Raw genomic sequence first — 24,420 nt, 5'->3', positions numbered from 1 at the left:
AGAAGGTGACCTTATCTAGGTCGATATCATTTTTCATGTTTTGAATATATCATTTTTCAAGTTATGGTAAAACACTGTATTCTCGTAACTTATTCTAATAATATATAGTATATAGAAATTACTTTACTACTTTAACTACAGAATAAACTAATCATGCTCAAACAATTACCTTTTGACTTTTTATTTACGACAGCATATAATTCAACGACCCCGCTTGACATGCTGACAGCTTTTTTCTTATGAGGCTGTTCTTGAAGGGCCGCCGCCTTTCTAGTGCGGTCCTGCACATCATCACCGCCCTCATATAACTCATTGATCACTTCATCTTTGTTAATAAGAAAAATAAATAACGTCAAAATGTTCACAAACACTCAATAAACAAATTACATGCAAATATCTTAATGACAATTTGGTACAGGTAACTTATCCATTGTATTAGTTTCATGAACACGCTTCCGTATGAAAATTTGCTCAATAACTCAATATTGTTGAAATGTATCTAAAAAAACAACAACACATTTTAGTATATTGGTGAAAAGGGAAATCTCACTTGAAAACCTCCCCTCCTCTTTCACATTCTCTAACAAGTTTTGACCAAAAATCGTGAGGATTCAATCACAAAATAAGGCATGATCAAGGAAATTTAGGATGATCAAAGAAGGGTCGGTAAGGAAGCACAGTAAAATCAAGTCGCATTAGGTTATGTTCGCGACTGTCGATGAAATTGTAATATTCGTTGCAAAGCCAATAGGATTTTCTATAAGCAGAAATAATGTTCATGTATCGTGCAATAGACCCTTTTCACTATACAGCGATATTTTGCCAAGATAAGCCGTCACGTGACTCGCAGAATTCCAGAATGAGGCTCTACGTGTAAAAACTGCCAGTTAAGCTTGGAGTCGCCAGTACATTTACTACTCCGATATTCATATTGGTAACAAGTATTCATAGTATAATTTCGACATCGCCCATGATGAACATATTGAACGTAAGTTACTTCTGCCTGACCTTTTCTTTCATAAACATTTTCTTTCTGTTCAAAATATTTCTTCGGTTTCAATTTAACATCCGTTCTTATGTCAAATGTCAAATGTGAAAATAGAGGATGAAAAGGATTTAAATTTCTCGATTCTCGTTATATTTTGAAAGTACAATTCAGGTGAACATATATTTCATTTTTAAAATTGGGAACTTTTAACTTACCGGGATGTATGTTATACGCTAGTGGTTAAAAAGCTGTCAATACTATGTTTTAAAAAATCTTACCCCACCCACAAAATCCTACCCCACCCACAAATCTCGAAAGAAGGGTTAATGAATGGACACAGGATGCTAAGCAATACAGTACACAAATTTAATGTATAAACTTCGTGGTTTAATTTGTCATGCTGAAGTATTAAGTCATGTCCCTTTCTTTTCAGTGTGTCATTGAACCATCATCTGGGCAAACATGGACAAAAAATCAAAAAGTCGAGGACAGATGTGTTGTGTTGTAGGGTGCAACAACTTTCGGTATGATAAGGAAAACCAAAAGAGTGGTGTGCACCTTTTTCAAGTACCAAGCAATTCGCCTTATTCCAGTAGCCCAGAATGCTTTGCGACAAAGGTGACTTCCGGTTTATTTCCGCATTCAATTTCCTAGATAGCGATACGAGTGAAAAGGAGAGCATAATTGGCAAAATAGATTGATAGGTGAGTAAAACATGTTAGAAACATATGTTTATACATTTTTCTATAAATTTGTACCGTTTTTTGTTACTGTCAGTGAATTTTTTGACGTTTATACCCAACTTCAGTACACATTTACGTGGGTGGGGTAAAATAACAAATATAATGGTGAAGACTTTCAGAGTAGTTCTCAAAGACTTCAAATACATATTGATTGTTATAATGTATGCATTAATTGTGGTTTGATGAGTTTGTTATCAAATTAACTGAATGATATTTTGCAATTATTGTGAAATTGTTAAAATATGCAACTTTAAAGCAGTCAAGAAAATTGAAGCTTAAAGCAAAATGTGATTAGAGGGGCATTTAAATACTGACTGCTGTGCTATATATAAACAAATATAGAGGTCTTAGAATAACAGCTTATACATAATGTACTAGTATATTGTAACTATTTAAATATCTGACTGATATCAAAGCTGCACTCTCACAGATACAGAATTTTGACAACTGTTTTATTTTTTGTCTTCGAACAAGCCAATTAATGCAAACGTGCAAGAAAACCAGTGATATAAGACTGCTGTCAAAACATTGGATTGCAGATTTTCATATTTTAAGTATTTTTTTTCTATTTTTAATGCATTTTTTAAAGCGTTAGTAACGCTTTCAAAATTAGCCATTAAAATTAGCCATAAAATAATAATTTTTAAATGAAAATCGGTGATCTGGTTTTTTTTGTCAGCAGGCTGATATCACTGGTTTGCAGATATTTATGCAGAAATTGCCTCATTACAAGACAACAAATAAAAAAGTTGTCAAAACAGTAAATCTGTGAGAGTGTACCTTTAACAGCCTCTTTCGAGTCTTTTTATTTTTATGGCTTTTTAAACTTGGATGATGATAATATTATTTTATTTAATTTCAGAGATGTCCATTCTGGATGTTTGAGTCTGCCAAGTTGATGCTGAACAGGAGTAGGCAGTTGATACCATCTGATAGCACCTGATATATCAGTAGTTTTACAAGATATTTTTTGTGCAAAACACAAGAGACTGGATTCGGTTTAAGAACAGAGATAAAATAATTGAAGTGTGTCAATACGAATGAAAACTTTCCTTGACTGCAAGGACTAAAGAAATGCACACAAGTGACATAGATTTAAATGTTTGGTACAAAAAGTGGACTTTTAGAAATTTAGAATTATGACACAGGATGTGAAACAACACTTCATAGCTGATAACAGTCGAACAAGAGATTTTTCAAAAAGAAGCAAGATGTTTTTTTAACACTTGGCAAATGAACTATTAAAGGGATAGTTCCATACCAAGGACATTTTGTTGTTGTTGAATTATATAATGTTTAATGTTATTATTAAATTGTAAAAAAATACCATTGTTATTAATATGATTGGCTATGATCTTTTAATTCCAATAACTGTTTAACTCCCATGGTTAATATTAAAAAGATATAAAATCGAGTAAACGTTTGTGGGCAATAACTAGCCATCCGGTTAACTTAGTTTGTAGGAGTGCTGTGCTAGTATACCGGCAGCCCTTGGTTCGAGCTTTTTCCTATCATGTTACTTTAATATTGTTATAGTCAATAAGCCTACATGAAGGTGTCTTTAGCGTACTGTAGGACGAATATTTTCTTGGCCCAAATTCAAACAGACTTTAGATTTAAATGAAACTTGGTACACATGCAAATTTCCAGAAACAATAGGCTCATGTCCAGCAAGATCATACATAATAGTTCAAGACTTGAATGATTAAATACATCTGCTGCTATGTATTAAATTTTTCATAAGTAAGATATTTCATCATTGTTAATAGTGCTCAAGTTTAAAGCTGCATTCTCACAGACTGACTGTTTTGACAAAAAAAATGTCTGAAAACCAGTGAGATAAGATTGCTGATAGAAGATCAGGAAACATTTTTATATATCTTGACCGTTTTGACAAAAAATGTCTGAAAACCAGTGATATAAGATTGCTGATAGAAGATCAGATAACATTTTTACATATCTTTGTTTGAAATTTGATATTTATGGTTAAAAGTGTTACCTACGCTTTAAGAAAATGAAGTCTTTTGTCAGTGTTTCAAACAACAGAGATCTGTTCTATTGTGAGTCATTTTATATGATTGACTGAATTGAAAGCAATGATACCCAAATCATTTATCTGTGAGATTGCAGTTTTAAAGGTGCAGGTCCCTCAAGGTCAGTTGGCGGGTGATCTCATCAGAATTTAATGAAGCATCATACATTCAATGATGAATTCAAGTTTAATATTCATTTTAATGAGAATCAGCATGTAATGAACACCATGAACTCTGAATGTTTTCTTTTTTATGACAAATTTATTATTTCTGTAGAAAATGTCCGATACTATCATACAAATTATAGCAAAACAGACAAAAAAATGGTTGTACAGAATTAATATTTATTTAAATATCTATTAAAAGAGTTGTTCAAATAATAAAACATTATGATGCACATTGTAAATGTAAAACATAACTTAAGAACAAGGACACTACATAAATATATCTATATGATTAGTGAATAATAATATCTCTTATGATAATAATAATAATAATAATAATAATAAGTGTTGAATACTAAGCACTTAACATATTATACATGTATGAATATCAATAATAACAGTCGAAAAACAACAGTTCAACCAACAAAAGGGATCCAACAAGTACTAGCAATGGGAATCCAACCAATATGACCTGACAACCTACAGCAGCAGTTCAATCATCACTTCATTGCGGTCAAATCAGGCTTAACTAGATATCCATCCATTAAATGCAGTCCAACCAACACTTGTGGTCAAACCAACACTTCTTGTCCATCCATTAAAAGTTTTTCAACCAAAACATGTAAATCAACTGATTATACCTGTCTGATAAACAATAGCTGTCTATCCAACAGTGATTCAAATAACACTAGTTGTCAATCACACATTCTATATAATTGTTCAACCAACATCTATGGTCCATCCAATATAGCAGTCCAGTAAGCAATAGATGCCCAACCAACAATAGTGTTTCAACAGGCACTAGGTGTCCATCACGTTGCTACCAATCTAGCAGCCCTACCAATTGTTGTGATGTTCTTCATTGAAAGTACAAGAATGTACATGATCTCAGAAGATATCATCAGCATATTTGAATCATATATGTAAAGAAAGGAATGGAACATAAAAAGTATATTTTTTTATAAAAAAAGTAAGTTAATCTCAGACTTATTTATGGATGGGTTTTAAAACAATCTGGAGCCCGATTTAATTCCATCATAATATTTAAACAAAATGCATCAGTCGATTGTAACCACGGCCCCCCAGGTCCGGGGAATAGCTGGGACTTTGACTTACGGTCCAGCCAACCCCGGGTAAAATCCCTGCCCTGCGGGGACGAACTGATGGTTAAACCCCAGCCAAATGCCCCCGCATTTCTGGTATATTTAAACAGTTGTAGGAAATCTTATTTGGGAGTAATAGTGCATCTTTAATGGTTATCACTTTCTACAAATTAAGTTTGAATGCAATGCATGTTACAGAATGAACTTAACATGACTGATAGTGTAAATACATTTGAATGATAATCATTTATCGTTGAGGTTCATTTACTGATTTGTTGATTATGTAATTAACTTCTTTTTGAAATTTTAAGGTGCTTATTTTTGGTTTACCAATATTTGTTTTTTTGCTGTTTCCATGGAAAAAATCACAGCATTTTAAAAGCCTTTGTGTTGTTCATGTACTGCTAAACTGGGCCATAATAGCGAATTCATAGTAACCCAAGCAAACACAGAATTAATAAGAAGATACCAATATCTTGTACACAACAAACTGAGTACTGGTTTTAAAGAAATGGAGTAATGGTTCACCATAAAAGAGTACTGGGTTTAAAACACCAAGTTCTTGTTCATCAAACACGAGTACTGGTTTAAAAGAGACTGAGTCACGGTTCACCATACACTGAGTACTGGTTTAAAAGAGACTGAGTCATCGTTCACTATACACTGAGTACTGGTTTAAAAGAGACCGAGACATATTTCACCACACACAGAGAACTGGTTTTAAAGACACAATGTCATGGTTCACCATACACTGACTACTGGTTTTAAAGAGACCGAGTCATAGTTCACCATACACTGAGTACTGGTTTTAAAGAGACCGAGTCAGAGTTCACCATACACTGAGTACTGGTTTTAAAGAGACTGAGTCATAGTTCACTATACACTGCGTACTGGTTTTAAAGAGACCGAATCATAGTTCACTATACACTGAGTACTGATTTTAAAGAGACCGAGTTATGATTCACCAAACAATGAGTACTGGTTTTAAAGAGACCGAGTCATGATTCACCAAACACTGAGTACTGGTTTTAAAGAGACCGAGTCATGATTTACCAAACACTTGAGTTCCGGTTTTAAACTGAAGACACCATGGAAAGGTTCAGGTCTTTTTTAAAAGGTAATTATGCAATCCAAGGCAACATGTTATTGTTTGCTAAACTAAATCATGTTATTAAATAGTAGTGGTAGAAGACATAATAAAGCAAAAGAAAACGTTTACCACATTTATTTTGTCTTGATATGAAATTAAGTGACCAAAACTAAAAACAAAGGTCATTGGTTGGCAAATAAAAGATCATAGTTTTTCTATATTATCAACAAAAATGATAAAACTTAGACAAGTAACAACAGGCAAAGTCAGTGTACAAGCATGATGTCATGACATAACGCATTGTAAATCTATAATTATGTGACAATGTGCATTATATCAATTTTAGAGTCTTCTGTCAGTATTCACATTTTAGGATGCAACATATGGTGTCCACATTGCTGGTGCCATCCCACGCTTCACTTTTCTTGTCAGCAGTTCAGGCACAAATGCTGTTTCATAAAAATGTTTCAAAGCCGGCAAAATGTTCTTGGTCCATGCATCAATGTCAAATGCGACCCGTTCAACATGGACATGTTCATCTGACAGCCATACTACAAAGTCAGCCCATGAAAGACCCAAAACATACATCTGTCCTTTAATTTGAATGTAGTAGTCATGGGCAAGATTGAGCAATATTTGCCCATTTGAGTCCTTCACTAAGCAGAATGGTTTTTTGTCACAAGCTTCTGCAATAGTCATTTCCTTTCTTGACATTGGGCATTTAACTTCAAGGCAACCACTTGTGCCTGTAGTCAGGTCATTGACTATTCCATCAACACTTGCACCAATGCCTTGATAGTCTTTGCAAATTACTAGACCCCTTTTCTCCACAACAACATTATTTCCTTTACTTTCCATGAATTGCTTATAAGCATTTATGGCATTTTCTTAATGTTTATGCCCATATTGCATGGCAACAGTGCATACATCGGAATAGAGCATTTGTTTTAAAATTGACACAGGTGAACGTTTGCACTTAGCAGCCTTTCCAAAATTTGAAGCAGTGAGTTTCACCTTATGTAAATCTTTCCATAAGGAAGATTGATTTTGTGCCCTAGTTCTTTTTTCAACCTCATCAATAATGTCATTTTCAACACGAGTTATTTCAAGATATTGGTTGACTGCCTGTAACACATTTTCTTCATTAATATGTTCATTACAACCAAACTTTTGCATTAAGTGTTCATCTGACAATTTGGCTTTAACAGAATCATCAAGGCAAAATGAAGTACAAACTTCAACATGTTGCTCTTGAACAAAACTGTCATCTGTCACAATAGAATCTTTTTCCTGTATCTCTTCTTGTTCGTGAAACAAGAAGAATCCAGATGCTGGCATGCAGTCTTCAAGCTCTTTCTGAAGGTTGTGGAAGGCTGCGTGGTCCATGAAGCGATCTTGTGGAGCTCGCGGATCATATGAAGTGACTGTGAGTCTTCCACCTGTCTGTTTGCCCGGCTGGTTTCTGTAGATTTTAAGTTCTGCTAATGGTGCAGCTGGAAGCTGTAGGTCGCGAGGCACATTCCAGTTGCTCAGCTTAGAAGTGCAGGTCAGGGTATCTGGTGCCTTCTGTATCTCCTTGCGCGTGAACTCTTCCACACGAAACAGGAGACCGCCAATGTGGTTGCATTTCCCTGCTCCATGCAGACCAAGTCTGAAAGAAGCCAATAACAAATTATAAATATGTCAGGTACAGAACATAATATATCATGTACTTATATACATTTTCAAATATGTGTTTTTCTAAAGCATTAATAAAAAAAAAATAAAAAAATTTGTCTCTTAAATTGAAAAATATATTTTATCAGTAATTAAGGACTATTAAATCATTTCCATTCCAATATTTGCACCATTCGAAGATGCATTTTGTATGATTTTTTTTGTATAAAATAGAGTATAGACAAAAATAATATATATATATATATCACAATGTGTAACTGATTGTCATTCCTTTAAGTATTGACACTGAAAGTACATGAACATACCCTGCAGGACATTCACATGCTGCATACATCACATCTCCAATCTCACTAAATACAACAACCACCTTGTACCGACATTTCTTCATGGAGGCAATAACTTTACATTTTACTAATGTCACATCTTTATTTTTAGCAATTTTCATGTCCGATATATGGTTTTCATTATGAAACTGATAGGCACGTTCACGTTTGTAGTTTGTCCCTTTCAAAACAATGGCCCCATACTTGCTGTTTTTTTGTACTAGATACTCGTACAGCTGGTGGAAATTGTGGATGGGTAAATGTCTCAAATCAGACGACCATTCTGAAGTGTCAGCCAACACGACTAAGTCCGAGAAAGCACAATTTTCTGGAATGTTAATATCAACTTTCCCCACCACACAGTCGTCAACATTTTCAATTCCGGGTTTCGTTTTTTGTCTTTCCTTGCTAATTACAGCAAACAAGCGCGAAACTAATGATGCCTTTGACCCGCTTAGACTTTCATCGTGAGTTCTCAATAGTTCTTTTAGTTGCTTGCAAGTCAGGTTATGTAGAGTTTCTAAATCAAATTGTAGGTAGTTCTCCATCTTTAAGATGGCGCCGTCAGTAATGAGCAATCGATTTTTACACGTTGAGCCTCGTTTTGATTTCGGTTCGATCTGTCAGTTCTAAAAATAGTAACGCTGTCGGTATTGTGAAACAGGTCTATTGTTCTCCTTAATTTGATACTAAGTTTAAAAGTAGGTTTGTACAAAAGCACCCTAAATATACATACATGAGCAAAGAATACAATGATTAAAATGGTTACACAACAATAATAGGCATTGAACTGTTTAAAACGATTTGTGTAATGTGTTCAGTGCTGACGAATTAATAATCGCATGAAATTGCGCCAGTGGAGAGGTATCACATTTTAAGCATTAAAACATTTGTTTAAGAGAAAGGAGGTGTTAGTCACATTTGAATCAATAGTATTCAATATTCAAAATCAAAGATTTTATGTTTACTTAAAAAACTTCCCCGAAAAATACTACTTTTAAAAAATATAATAAATTACACACTTAAATAAACCGCAATTAAATACATGTATAGAGTACTTAGACAAGTACAAACAATAGAAATGCAGTAAGCATATCAGTCATACAAAGAAATTGTGTTCATGTTCTCTAAAGCAGAAAAAACAGCTACATTACGCCATACTTATCATGTTTAATAATCACATATGAAATTACTCCATGCGTAATTAGCTGTGTATGTGAAGTTACAATTAAAAATATGTATACCTTTGGTATAACTGTTTACAAAAACAGTTGAATTAAGGGTTGGTATCCCTAAATCTGAGTTTTAGTAAAAGTATGGAATAAGTGCAATGGTATTTTTGAGTGATGTAGCAAACACATAAAAACATGTGGTTACGTTACACCTTCCACATCTCATACAAGGAAAGATATACCACATTGAGCAAACTACCAGAAAATCAACATATAATGCGGCATGTGTTCGTTTGGGAAATATAGTATAAAACTATTTTGAAATAATTTTCACTAACTGTTTTGCCTTTTGGCATGCCAATATAATATAAGGTTTATTAAAGTGAATATTTTGACATTTTATCAATGTCCTTAAGCCTAAAATTTGCTCATATCATAATACAGCTGGAATACTGCAAACAGTTATTTTGTGATTCTCATTAACGGAGAATTAATATATTGCCCTTCATATATTCTTTTTCATCCCGATCCCGTCTGACGTTTAATGGATAACTTCTAATGTACATGTACCCAAAGGATTAACAATCCCAATAGAACTATTTAAAACTTGGTAAATATCCCTGCTATTTTATTGGCGGTCATGAACATGCAACAACCTACCATCATTGTCATCTTCTGTTCCGTCTGTGTTGGACATCGACTGCAGCTTACTGAAAATGTCAGATACGTACATAACGGGCAACGTTATGTCCGTTTTATTGTACATGTTATACAGTAAATGGTTTTGAAATGTTGAAGACAAACACGAGTAGTGAATTTTGCACGGGTTGCTTTTTCGTAATCTAAAACATGTATCCTGCAAAGGTATGAGAGTCAGAGAAAAGGAATTTTACATGAATGTTCACCATGGCCTTTGAACAATTGAAAAAAACGCATGGAAACTATTTTGTCACTCATATCGTGGTAATGGTAATGATATGAGACAGGGTCATGGACCGTAAGGGGAATATTAAAAGATTGACTGTGCCCGGCAAAACTGAATCCCTTGACTATATTAAAATACGCATGGTTAGCATGGGATTTGTTGTGCACGTTTCTAAAAAAATGTACATGTGTTAGGGTCAGGAAATCAGTATGCGATGTTCGTCAGTATGTGAAGTTGTTCACATGGGGTCAATATTAAGATCACTATTACTTAAATACAAGAGAACAATGTTTATAATTCATATATTTAGTTCAGATTAAACTTAAGTGATAACATATGACTTTATTTTTTATTTTATTCATTTAGTTCAAATTAAACTAAAGAGTTAACATATCGTATATTGAGGTGTAAAGTTTGTTATTGCCCTTTTATGTATCGACCCTTTCGTTCTACAACTGGTAAATGCACGCATACTCATTCACTATGGGCGGAATAATGGTGGGTTGTGACAAAGAATGGAAGTGTCAAACATACACATCTTTGCATTAGATGTACTTTCACTGAGTGCAGAAAGGCTTCTACCGGTGTGTCGTGTGTGGCATATATCCTAACGAAAATTTATATTCTAATATCAATCATCTGTTGGTTTTATTTAATGTAATATAATCGTTTACCATAATGATGAAATAACACTGACAAACACTTATTCTATAATTTGTGCCGTCTAAGAGTATATAAATATTATATTGTATGTTATGAGTGACGTTTATTTTTATCTGCATTTATCTTTTTTTTTTATTCGACCTAGAGTTCATGGAGACAATTAGTATACACAATATCAATGGAATATGGTTAGACAATGTCTCCGCTCGTTTAAACAAAGTCTAATTGATACTGAATAGAATTAAATTGACAAAGTTATCTGCCTTTAAACTTGACATTGTGAACAATAAGACAATTGAATCAGAGGCAATATTTAATATAATTCTTATCCCTATCCTAAGATATGCCTCAGTGATTACATTTTGTATATTGGCCAGTTTTTTTGCAATCAAAACACTCAGATCCTAATGTTATACTTACGTTAGAAAAAAGGCTTATTGAGCATTTTTGGAGATACAGCATCTTATTTTTGTGTCTACTTTTTAATGAGAAAATGACCATACCTCTGGTAAAAGTTTTATGTATATAACAGAAATGTTTTCATTATGCTTTAAATAGACTGACCAAGTGTTCTGCATACGAACCAAGTTCCAATGTTGTTTACCCGGAAGAAACAAAATGACAAAAAGAAACATTTATCAAGGTGCTATTGCTTTACATGTATATATCCATAGTATTTGCTTAAATATATGATCATTGAAACGTCAATGGAATAAGTTAATATTTTCGTATTATTTGGTCAATAAGAAAGTTAATGGGAACGAGTTATCCTCTTAAAATCAAAGAAGAAACTACAATGCAAATAAATAGAAGAAGATGGTAATAAGAAATTATTTTTGGCGTCATAAAATAGATTCTTGGTATGTCATGACAGTTTAAAACTAAATATTTAAACTAGAAATGCGTCCTCCATAAAGAAATTGTTCACATTTCCCGTCGTCAGCATTTCTTTATGAAAAATATATAAAAAATGTGAATCTGTAAATTAGTAAGGAAGACGGAATTTGATTCTGACATATTTCAGTCTGAGGAGTTTTAAACGGGCTACTTAAGTAATTTCTGCAAAGGATATTTTTATATAATTATATTATTGTAGAATCATTATGCTAATTATACTCTTTAGCCGGTTGTTGCTGTCATAAATGCGCTTATGAGTGAATGAATTGAGGTCAAACGTCTATACAGTATGCTTGTTTTTGATCGCAACAGACCAACCTAAAGTATTGAAAGACATAAATTGAATTTTAACCATGTAGTTGAGACTCAGCGTTACTGATTATAAACAATTATCAAATTATTTACTGTTCCTTTGTTAATCGATCCAAGGCTTCTGTCATTTTCCCTGAAAGTATTAAAAGTTATATGACAGCATATTTACAGAATATGGATCGATTGTTCAATGTAACATTAATAAGAATAAGTTAACAAACAAGTTTTACCTTACAAATATTTATTGAGAATATGAATGTTTTCGTAATGGTCAGCTGCAAATTCCAAATTCAAGTTTTATATCCATTGAGATGTTTTGGAAGCCAAACGAACAAATAACACTTAAGTTTTATACTAGTCATATATGACGTTATTTAAGTTCTCTATGGATAGAAAATTAACGTTACTATGAGTAAGGTGCATACATACCTTTCCTTCTTTTTTTGAATACCACTATGATAATAACGACTAGAAAGACCACAAGGACTGAGCACGAGACTCCAACTAACACTATTATAAGCACCTTATTCGTTTCGTCTGAAAGCAGATGATAAATTCGATTGTTTGGTCACGTGAGAAGTATAATACCGTGAGCCTTGATACAAGGTCATGCGAATGTCTTCGACTCAATAATATACAATAGAGTATTTAAAAGAGACACACTAGATATGACAAAATTGAGATACCGTTACTCATATAACTAAATTAAACAGTCAATACAACTCAGCTTCACATATATTCAAACGTATACATATTTTAACGGGTACTTAAACTATTACATAAATTTGCTTTAAAGGGTAGTTTTGAAGTTGTATTCCATATTAAATTTTGGTATTTTCACAAAAACTTTCTTGAATGAAAAGTCCCTGCCAGACAGAAAATATTTTAAGAGCACGTTATATGAGGACACAAAAATTGGCGATTCTTCAATAGAAACAAATTATGTCATGTTTGAAAGATGTCTTTGGTAGACACATACATGTTGTGACGATATGTTGCATTTATGTACGATAATTAAAACATTACTACCCGTCAATAAATAAATTATGATTTCAAATAGAATTCAAAAGAATGGTAAAACTGTTATTATGTCAGCAATAACTTAGTTTAGACATATTGGGCAAAGACATAGTTAGGTTAATGTTATGTTGTTAAGTAATTTCATTTTCAAAATCCTTTATGCCCAATTTTCATGTTTCTAAAATTTTAATCTCTATATTTACAAAACTCGATTATTCAGTTTTGAACCCCAATAAGTGGGTGCTACCTTTGCCAATGAATAATCCTTATGATTTTGCTTCTGCCGCCAACCGACCGCCCATCCCGTGCCAATGAATTATGCTATTTACTATCATAGGCACCAATTTAATAAAAAGATTCTTAAACAATTTGAAGCATTTTTGGAAAACAGGCTGAAAATCAGAACAAATAAACAAAGTAAGCAAACAGGTGTAATTAAAAATGTTGTGACTGAGAGTTAACACAGGTTAATTGTAACAAGGTCAACATATAAACATGTAACCTCTTGTATTTAAGAATTCAATGTGATTTGGAAACTTTATGTATACGGACACGACAAAGTTTTATCAGCACGTAGAAAAATTCGTATAAAAACTTTGGTTAATAAATTATGAACAGATACACAATGTATCGATCGCAAAAAACCCCAACAAAACTGTTGCTTCATTAAGAATACAAAACCTTTTATGTGTTAAACACAATGCATGTACGAAAACTAATACTGTATATTTCACAAATACTACTCATGTATATATCACTTAGACAACTCATGTTTATATCACGAAGACTACTTATGTATATATCACAAATACTACTCATGTTTATATCACACATACTACTCCTGTATATAACACGCAGATTACTCATGTATATATCACGAAGAATATTAATACTGCTCATGTTTATATCACGCAGATTACTCCTGTATATATCACAAATACTACTCATGCATATATAACGAAGACTACTCCTGTTTACATCACGCAGATTACTCCTGTATATATCACAAATACTACTCATGTTTCTATCACGAAGACTACTCATGTATATATCACAAATACTATATCACAAATACTACTTATGTTTATATCATGCAGATTATTCCTGTATATATCACAAATACTACTCATGTTTATATCACAAAGACTTCTCCTGTTTATATCACAAATACCACTCATGTATATATCACCCAGACTACTCATGCATATATCACAAAAACAACTCATGTATATACCACGCAGAATACTCATGTATATATCACAAATACTAATAATGGATATATCACGCAGTCTACTCATGTATATATCACGCATACTACGCATGTATATATCACGCATACTACTCATGACATGTATATATCACGCAGAATACTTATGTATATATCACGCAGACTACTCATGTTTATATCACAAATACAACACATGTATATATCACGCAGACAACTCATGTATATACCACGCATACTACGCATGTGTATATCACGCATACTACTCATGACATGTATATATAACGCAGAATACTCATGTATAATTATATCACGCAGACTACTAATGTTTATATCACAAATACTACTCATGTATATATCACGCAGACTATTCAAGTATAGATCACGAAGACTACTCAATCGTTATAACACGCAGACTACTCATGTATATATCACGCATACTACTCAATGTATATATCACTCAGACTTCGCATGTATATATTACAAATACTACTTTTTTATATGTCACGCAGATTACTCCTCTATATAACACAAATACTACTTCTGTATATATGATTAGGCTTCTTGCCGAACATACGAACGTTTGACCCTTTATAGGAAATAGAAAAAGCCTAAAACCGTGTATAAAGGTGTATAATGGTAGAATGATGCAAAGCGGCATCGGAATAGGTAAACTAGCTGGATGAAGAACCTTGTCCTAAGCATGTATTCAATTCCATTAGTGATAACATGTGTATTACTTTATAAATTCAAAATACCATTACTAATAGTATATGGCATCCATCAGAAGTAAATCTCTTTTTTTAAATTGCTTCTTAGGACCGAAAGCATGCTCTTACCTTTTAATGGAGTGGGCGAGATTGAAAAATTAAATTCATATCGGAACAAAATGCTAGTAACAATGGTATACGTCGTAAGTAATTCAAAAAACGGTCACTCGTAAAAAAAGCAGTACACATGCGACTGAAAATGCTTCCTTTCGACGAAAAACGTCGCCAAAGATATATAAAATTAAATTAGTTTGGATTAATAGACAAAATCATCTTCAAATGAAAAACAGCTGTTTGCTTTTACAGCGTTATGGATATTATCAAAGACAAGATTGTAAACACAGACGACGGAACGTTTTATAACGACGCCACTATATCATGATAGGATAAGTCGTCGACGTCAAGGGTCAAAACAACGACAACGTATGGGCAACTATGAACACTAGCAACGGAACGCTTATCTACGACGACGAAAGAAAAATTGGGAAATAACAGAGACGTATACATACAAATATATAACAAAGAAGAATGTAAAGAAAAGTGAAATGATCAGAAAGACGCGACAGAGACAGGAGTTTAAACCATGGCAATGGGATGGGTAAGGAATACAACCGGAGTATAAAAGAAGCGATGGGAGAGAAAGCGGTAACAGCCGGGGTAACAAAGGCGAAGGATGCGGTAACAACTGCAACAAGAGTGCAATTAGAAAGGAATGTGATGTGAATGGTTACAACGACAACGGGTCGGGTTGCAACAACATCCGGTTGTAATAAAATGATTGGTAAAGATTCCAAAATAAGCAATGAACTAGAATGGATACCCTCCTTGTTTACAGATAGGGGCCTTATGGCATACATACAAGACACTTTATCATCTCCAAATGACCATAAAATGGCGAGTGTACAAAATAATACTCAAAGATATTACACTCACATCTTACATATTGCGTCAAGGACGTTATTAGTGAATTTCAAATTTGTGTTTTACTTTGTGTAACTGGCAATCTTTAAATATTTGTTTTAATTATTTTCTTAACTGTAAATCAAATATAAATGTTACAGACATAATGGATTCATAAAAGTTTTTACTTTGCCATTGACTTATGATTACCACGTAGTTTCTTGTGAAATCCTGTACATTGGAGCACATGTTTTCTGAATAAATACATTTGAATTGTATCGGTAGTCATAGTCATCAATTTTACGACATTTGATACTGGTAAGTTGTTGACATATGTGATTCTAAGCAATTTGCATTTACTTGTTTAATAATGTATATTTTATATCTTAATATATAGTATATGTTTGGCTACCTGGCGTATTCCTGAAGTATCCATTATAGTATTATAGGAACTATTCCTGATAATATATTCACAGGCTAAAAACCGTAAATCTGTTTCAGAAATTTAAAGGAGGTTTAAATAGTGAATATAAATAACCTTTGTTACTTAGAAGTAATATTTAAAATGTGTGCAGACTTAAACGTCAACGTCAACAATAATAAGCGATATATACGATGTACCATTATTGAAATTTAAAATAAAAAATAAAATTTCTTGGGCGGAGTGAGATTTATGATAACTTGCAAACATAAAAACCTGCGTAATTGACCTTGCTTCTGCAGGCAAAACGTTTCGGTATAATTTCCAAGTTCGTTGTTGACATGTACGCGGTAATACCCGAAATCGTCTTGCATAACGGAACTAAATGATAACTGAGTTTGAAGTCCGTCTTCAGATATGAGTATCTCGATGTGTGAGGCATTAGGAACAATATGCCACGTATTTAGAGCCGACAATTGTTTTTCCCACAAAATGTCAACCACATAGGTCGAGGAAATGCTACTAGCGTAAGAGTTAAAACAGCAGGGACTCCAGTAGCGCTTGTGACGTTCTGCTTTCTTGGGGCCAATGTTGATGCACGAGGAGCACCTGAAAAATAAAACCAGTGTATATTTCATTTAAATGGAAACCGGGATGGAGAAAGTATATACAAGGCTCCTTCGTAAAAATATGGATAGTTATCAAAACGCTCGTGTTAGAGAACCTATGTAAACCTCATATCTGTAATATAACTGTACTCGGGCTGGTATAATCCGGCCCAATACAAATAATGATTGCTTTCCCTAGGTCTAGAAAAGAAAGGGTCTATTTTAAATGACCGTTTTAACACAATCTTGGTGTATTCTGAATGTTAATTTGTTGCTTGTTGTTCAACTAAAAGTTTTACTCCTACTTGTGCAAAATGAATATAGATGTGTTCCAGATATGAGTCGGACATAATTACCTATTTTCCGCGAATATTGGTAACATAAGCTTTCCTGATATGTGTATGATTATAATCTATGTTTCGGCTATTTTGGCGTTCGGTCACAGTCTGTTCACATAGGTTAATGCCTAAATTTACCTACTAGTCAGTCCATAAGTAACCTATATCAAAAGTGTATTTCAAAATGTTTGTACTGCAACGAAAACAACATTCGAATATAAATGTGCAGTGTAAGAAGTGATGCAAACATGTTTGTGTAAGTTTTCAGAAAGAAGCATATGCAACGAAGCGCAGTAGTTAAAATTAAAAAAAAAAAATAAGAATGATACAATAATGCTGAACAGAGTGAACAAAACAATACAAAAGTCATAGGACTCACATCTAACAAATAACATCAAAGACCTGATATCGGCTTTAGTATTGTGTATATTTTGTGCTGAACACTGGTAAGTGCCATCGTCCTCACAAACACTTTTGATGATCGTGAATGCCAATTCGTTTGTGTTACTTTCTGTCTTTAAATCATGATTGTCTTTAGACAACACAACATTTGATAATGGATTGCCTTGGGCTTGGCAATGAAAAATGACTTGTGAGCTTTCATTTGCTTCAAACTTTTGCCCGTCATCAACATTCGATAATGTAAAATTCGTCACTTTTGCCTCATCTGAAATACAATACAGATGCATTTAATTATTTTTTTTCATCATTGCTGTTTAATTATTGCTGATGTGTATGCTATTTTTGTCAAACTAGCTTTTATGTTTGTTTTTCTTTTGATGTATATATAGGTTTTCTGGGTGGGGACTGTCACTCGCGGATATTACTAAGGCATCAATACTTTTTATCCATCCCATTCCACGTTCTTGGTAAAACAACTTATTTCCTTTCTGTCAGAAATGAACAAGATGAGCTAAACAATTTCGTAAATCCCACATACCCCTGATTATTTTTGTTATCTTTTCTGGAACTGCAATCCGTTCAATTCTTTAAAAACCAATTTCATACAGAATAAACATGACACAAAGATACACTATAAGCATATCTTCGAAAATAACTCTTATGGATATACGTAATCTAATTAATCATAACAACATCATTTAAAAAAGAAAATATATATAAATACAGTAGGAAAGTTTTTTTTCTTTGAAGTGGTTGGTCTATTTTATAACCCAAGACAATATATTTTATGTTGTTAAACAATTTGTTTATACCACAATATTTTTACAAGCCGTTGATGGTTGATAAAAAAATTGGTGAATGTAGTAAAATGGATTAAAAAGTGTTCACAATCCTTTACTGCATTACCACAGATACATAAATGACAATTTTTCAATATCCATGTGAACAAATTCAATTAAGTAAAAACATGGTGATGTGCCAATTAGATTTTAAAATGTTAACTTTGTTGTCGACAATTGATTTATGAATAGATATTATGGCGTGATTTCCTTTCATGATAGTAATGGGTATACGGTTTTTCAATGACTTGCTTGATAAAACATTAATAAATTTCCTTATTTGTATATCTACAAGAGGTTTGGTACATTGAATTAAACTGTTGAACTTTGTTGTCGACCATTGATTTATAAACCGTATAGTACCATTATTTCCATTCCCTTTGTCTTATTACTATTGATATATAAGGTTTTTCGAAGACATGCTTAAATTGTTGTTACAAATGTTTTTGTTTGTCATATTTTTTTTTATTTAATTATTTAATAAGTGGTTTTGCGTTGGCCTTGGTATAGGTGGATATGCTTTATTTCATATCACTCTTCCGTGTAACTGGAACAGATTTAATTCTTAACAGTAATTATTTCTGCAGTCCAATTGTTCTTGTTTTTAAGTTAATTTAAAACCAAATTTGTATTGATGAAGTCAGTACTTGATATGATGTGATGGGAATGATAAGAATTCCAAACTCTAAATACTTTGAACAGGGACGGTATAACATTGATATGTTTGTGCATAACGTTAAAGAAAGGTTTCGGGTAATTAAACATAAAGAACTGTTCACGGACATTTCTAGAACTTGTTAGTTTTGCTGAAAGAGTCGATGTTCAAGTATAAACGCGGTCAAAATATTATGCTAATTTGTAATACCATCTGCCTGTTTCAGAACAATTTGTTTATATTTGTTGACGATGTGTTAATAATGTTTTGTTTCTGAAAGCATTTTGATTTCTTGTAACTCTGAAACCAAATGTTTACCATTTGTATGCTGAAAAGAAATGTAACAAAAGTGTTGTTTTTTGTATCTCAGATGTTGTCGCTTTTATTATCAATTCAGAAATATGGGTATAGTAATTCAAGTTTAAATAACATTTTTATTTGAAGGTATTTTAATTTTATTTTATTTTTTAAATCCAGGAAACGATTAAAAAATGACCAAGCTGATCATAGTTTGAAATCATGACGATGCGGGTCTTACTTCCTTAATGGTAAATATAGTCGGAATAAATAAAAAACATGAATACGTTAGGAAAGATAATACCCGTACATTGAACATCAACTGTGACATTAATGTCCCTGGAGAGATTAACTGCCTGTTGATTGGATGGGATCAAGTTGTTCCTTGCTATTATCCTGAATATCCCAGCGTGTGTTCTGTTGATGCTGCCTATGAAGAGAGAACTAGATGGTCCATCCCCAGGGTGGGTCCAGGAAAAGCTTGGTGGCGGGTTTCCGTCGCTGCTGCAGTTAAGGCTAAATTCCTGGCCTTCTCTTACTGCTACTGCAGATAACAAAGATGACCCACCAAATCTGCAAACTAGTTGTCTTGGCCCATCTGGAATTTATCACATAGTTAGGCTAATTGAAAGGTTTCATCAAGAAATGAGTAATCGGTATAACAACATTCTTAACGGAGAACATTTGAAAAATGTGAGATGCGTAAAGGGCCGCGTCGAAAACAATGCTGTTTAGTTTGAAAGTTCACCATTATTTCAGATCTAAAACAATGGAGTTTATGATTTGATTTTACCACAGCCTTATATACCATTCATTCACTATTTTCATGCATTTGTATGCATTCATTGAAAGTTTTACCGACAAAGTTCATTTACGGTTTCCAGAACTTTAACTCAAGAAATTAATTGCATTTATGACTCAAAGTTTTTGCATATGTGATATTAATACGTTTGTATCTCTCGTTCATTGTCGTTTGGTAAATTGCATTGTGCCTCTTTATTTTGAATTTTTGGCTTCTGGGCTTGTCCCGGTAGTTGTCTTTGTATGAGGATATTATCTTTGAGAGACAGTATGCTCCTGAATGTTTTATAATAGGTGGAAAAATAAAATAAAAGACATCACTTTACACACGGAACTACAATATGGTATGATTTATCTTTTAATACTGCTTGCTATATTTTTACTGTTATAATAATGTTATAATTAACAGCATATGATTCAGATATGCAACATACATTTTCTTTCTTTAAATGAAATTGGTCGGTTAATTATTATAAACTATGACTGCAGTGCTATATTGAAGCCTTGTTACATATCAATGTGACTAATTAGCAGAGTGTTGATAGTTTAAAGTGCAAAACATGGTCGTTTAAAGTACACGGATATCGATACTAAACGCTTCCGTGCACTTATTGTGTTAATATTCTCATACTTAGTTCGTTCCTCTTGTATAATATTTGGCGAACGTTTTCGAATAAAGGTATCTGCGACAAAAGAATTATTATATATTTAGAGAAATTTACCTTTTGATATCGAGTCGCATATTTTTCTAGCACCTCTTTGAACCTTCAAATTGATCGTGTAATATGTCAGAAACGTGATATACAAGTGTATATCCATGCGTTCTATGACAAACTCGATAATAGGCCGTATTACTTGAAAACAATCTTTAACCTCGGTATACATTTACCAAGTTAGTAGGTGTATGTAACTGAGTTTTGGTTTAAAAGATTATGATAAGGTTGTTCAATACTGAATCAATTCACAATATGTTTACAAAATATTTGCTATGAAATAATAAAGCACATCCGCACAAATGTGTTTTCTTGCTGGATCAATATATCTTATGAGTAATTGTTATGTAGCATATTATTGTTAAAGCGACAGTCCGCAAAAGTAACCGTATTTCAAAAGTTTTTAATAAGTTCCACATTGTTTCAGACCGACTGAACCGCAATTATTTTTTAAAAGATCGCTTTAATAACTTAGATTTAACAAATTGAAAATTGCCGAAAGTTGCTATTTTTAGACGGCAAAAGAGAAAGTAGGTCTACGGTTTTTCCGACTACTCTTGGGGGCGATACTATTTCCCGGTCCCGGTCTCATCCGGTAGTAGCTATCGGGCGTGATCAAAAAGGTGTTAATGACCGCGGGGGGTAATAGGATTACAAAAGATTACAGTTGATTAAAACATTAGATATTTGATGATAATTATGTCACTATTTATTTCAAATTTTATATCAATAAAACATAAAATAAATTTAGGCAAAGATAAAAACATGAAATATGCACATGTACTGAAATTAATGTCATGAATAACAAACACATTGAGTGTGTGTTTTTTTCATATTAAATTCAGTTATAAGTATACTATTGATAATAGTAATACAAAAAATAGTAATACAAAAAATAACAATGCTTGACTACATGTAAATCAGATATGAGTCGGATATGCAAACATGGAATTTTTCAATTGTAATCATTTATGCTTAATTTTTTTTTATGTCGGGGGGTGGGGGGGGGGTAAACATAAAAGGAAGAACAATAACATAACATAACATAATTTAAAAGGTGCAATTCTAAGTTACTTCATACTCTAGCCGTCCTCAATCTTTTATGCAAAAAACATGAGCATTTTGTTTGTACTGCATCGCATCTTTCTCTACACCTTTAACACGAATTGCATAAATAGTGTATACCTATAACAAATTGCATAAATTAAGACATAATGTTTATATATTTTATACCATTTTGTTACATATAAAAACAAATAAGATTGTCAAAATCGTGTTATAAACATCAGCAACACAATCCGTTGCCTGGGGCCATAAGTTATGAACCGGGAATTATGAGACCGGATGAGACCGGATTTTACGAGGAGAGACCGGGAAATAGTATCGCCCTGCGCATGCGCAAGAACTTTGGAATCCCACTGTTTTTTCTATTTATATAACCGTTAACTCTCGGGGGCCGATAGTTAAGAAGAGATATTGAAAATGACACGAAAAACTCATTTCTAGGTCGATTTGAACCAAAAAATTTTTGGATTCGTCAGTCAGGAATGCTTATCAACACATAGATGAATTTTATTTTTTTTTCATGGCTAATTTGCCCGATTTGCGGACTGTCGCTTTAAAAAAATTCAGAAGAATGTATGTCTTCATTAATTTAGTTTTGAATCAAACATATTTTAAACTCATTTTCTCATTTTATAAAAGCATTATTTTGAGAAAGTGTAATACACATTAACTATTGTGTCTTGGAAATTATAATAGCTTGTGTCTTCAACAATGCGTTATTCTGTTTGTACAGGTAAACTGCATTCAGACGCAAAACATATGTTAACTGATCTCTCTTGATAATTATGTCATACAGTACAATTTTTGCTTACATGCATAATGTTATGATTGTGTGTGTTTCTTCTGCACAAATAGATTATTATAAGAATTAAGCCTTGTCACTTTGGCTCTCTCGATATATTCAGCAATGTAAAGAACCATGCAGAATCTTTCAAATCCAAATTACACACAAACTTGACAATAACTCTGTCATTTAACAGTATCCTTTTCAAAAAAATCGAGACCTTATAACGTCCAAGAAAATATAAAGGACTGTATCCCACAACCAACCGTACTGAATTAATTCCTTAATATTCACTCTTTGGTGTTTATATACGAGGGACCTCAAATGGAATTGCTATACGGTATAAAACATACAATAAAACAATGAACGAAAACCCTATTATTTGGCCGAAAAAACAAAACAAAACAACACAGACAGACCCTAAATGCATCAAAATATATTTACTAATAAATGTTGGGTTTACCGGATTTAACTGGGTAGCGAAACGAGAGTAGAATAGAGGTCAAAACTTGTTAACGCACAACCTTATACCTGCCCGATCACTCATAAAAATATTTACATTACATCTATAGCACACCGAAACAAAAATTAATAAATAGCATTAATATTAGACAACTCTCGGTATAAGTGTTTACATTAAAATGAAAATACAATCAGATTTTAATAGAATGTCTTAAATGCATGTTTCATAACACAGTCCATTAAATGTTGGGCAGTGTATATGAGAGATATACTATTTCAAAGTTTAATTTTGTTTTCATTACACCATAACCATTTACTAAATTTACTAATGTTTTATTCATAATGACTTGGCTAATATGATCAAATACGTTTTTGAGTTAAATGATAAGTTTAATATCATTTATAACTTTTTTACAATTTAGGAACAAATAACTAAGCATTCGCAATTTACAAGGTCACATATGCGTTTTGGTTTGATTTGTCTATATAATGTTAAATTATATATAAAAAAACATTTTTTTAAATCGTTAGTTAGTTATAAACATGACTGAAAATGAAGCTGATTATTTAAGTTTACACAGTATACGTTAGGCGAGCTTAAAATTGGGCCCTTGACATTTTCGAGTGATATGGACATTTCTGTGATTTTCTTGAACAATCATTGTCATTCTGTAGCAATTTCTTTTGAATTAACACATATGCTTTTGTTGCGTCAGCATCGCCAGGCATGATTTCTCCACAACTGATGGTCTATATTAGGCCAAATTGATAGTGGCCTTTAATAATTCTTTCAAATTTTGAGTAATATATTATTATGTTTATGTTTAGGGGTTTTTGTTTGACATTCTAAAATAAATCCTGCGTCTTAAACGGTATACTTTATTTAACTATCGACACCGTCATACATCCATAAATACAAAATCGTCCCAATCCTGTGGTAAAAGACATACTTATAAAAACTAGACGTGAGTTATGAAATTGATGTTTCTGAACCTTTCGAATGACACCAGGTTTTCAATCTGTGCAAACA

At 32.8% G+C, this 24,420-nt stretch overlaps 1 protein-coding gene across 1 annotated transcript in view; it reads right to left on the bottom strand.

Moving 5' to 3' along the window:
• The window catches only part of LOC128234320 (CD166 antigen homolog), a 97,741-nt gene that overhangs the window by 6,556 nt on the left and 66,765 nt on the right, over positions 1-24,420 (bottom strand). Inside the window, exons 5-11 of the mRNA XM_052948495.1 lie at positions 19,876-20,163; positions 17,775-18,039; positions 16,716-17,035; positions 12,520-12,627; positions 12,184-12,223; positions 9,954-10,003; positions 170-325 (exon numbers count right to left, since the gene is read on the bottom strand). Coding sequence (XP_052804455.1) covers positions 170-325; positions 9,954-10,003; positions 12,184-12,223; positions 12,520-12,627; positions 16,716-17,035; positions 17,775-18,039; positions 19,876-20,163 — 1,227 coding nt within the window. The remainder of the gene's footprint in view (positions 1-169; positions 326-9,953; positions 10,004-12,183; positions 12,224-12,519; positions 12,628-16,715; positions 17,036-17,774; positions 18,040-19,875; positions 20,164-24,420) is intronic.

This window comes from Mya arenaria, chromosome 5 (genome assembly GCF_026914265.1).
Source record: "Mya arenaria isolate MELC-2E11 chromosome 5, ASM2691426v1".
NCBI classification, from domain to species: Eukaryota; Metazoa; Mollusca; class Bivalvia; order Myida; family Myidae; genus Mya; species Mya arenaria.
Note: the sequence above shows the minus strand (reverse complement) of the source record. Positions and strands in the feature narration are given on the sequence as shown.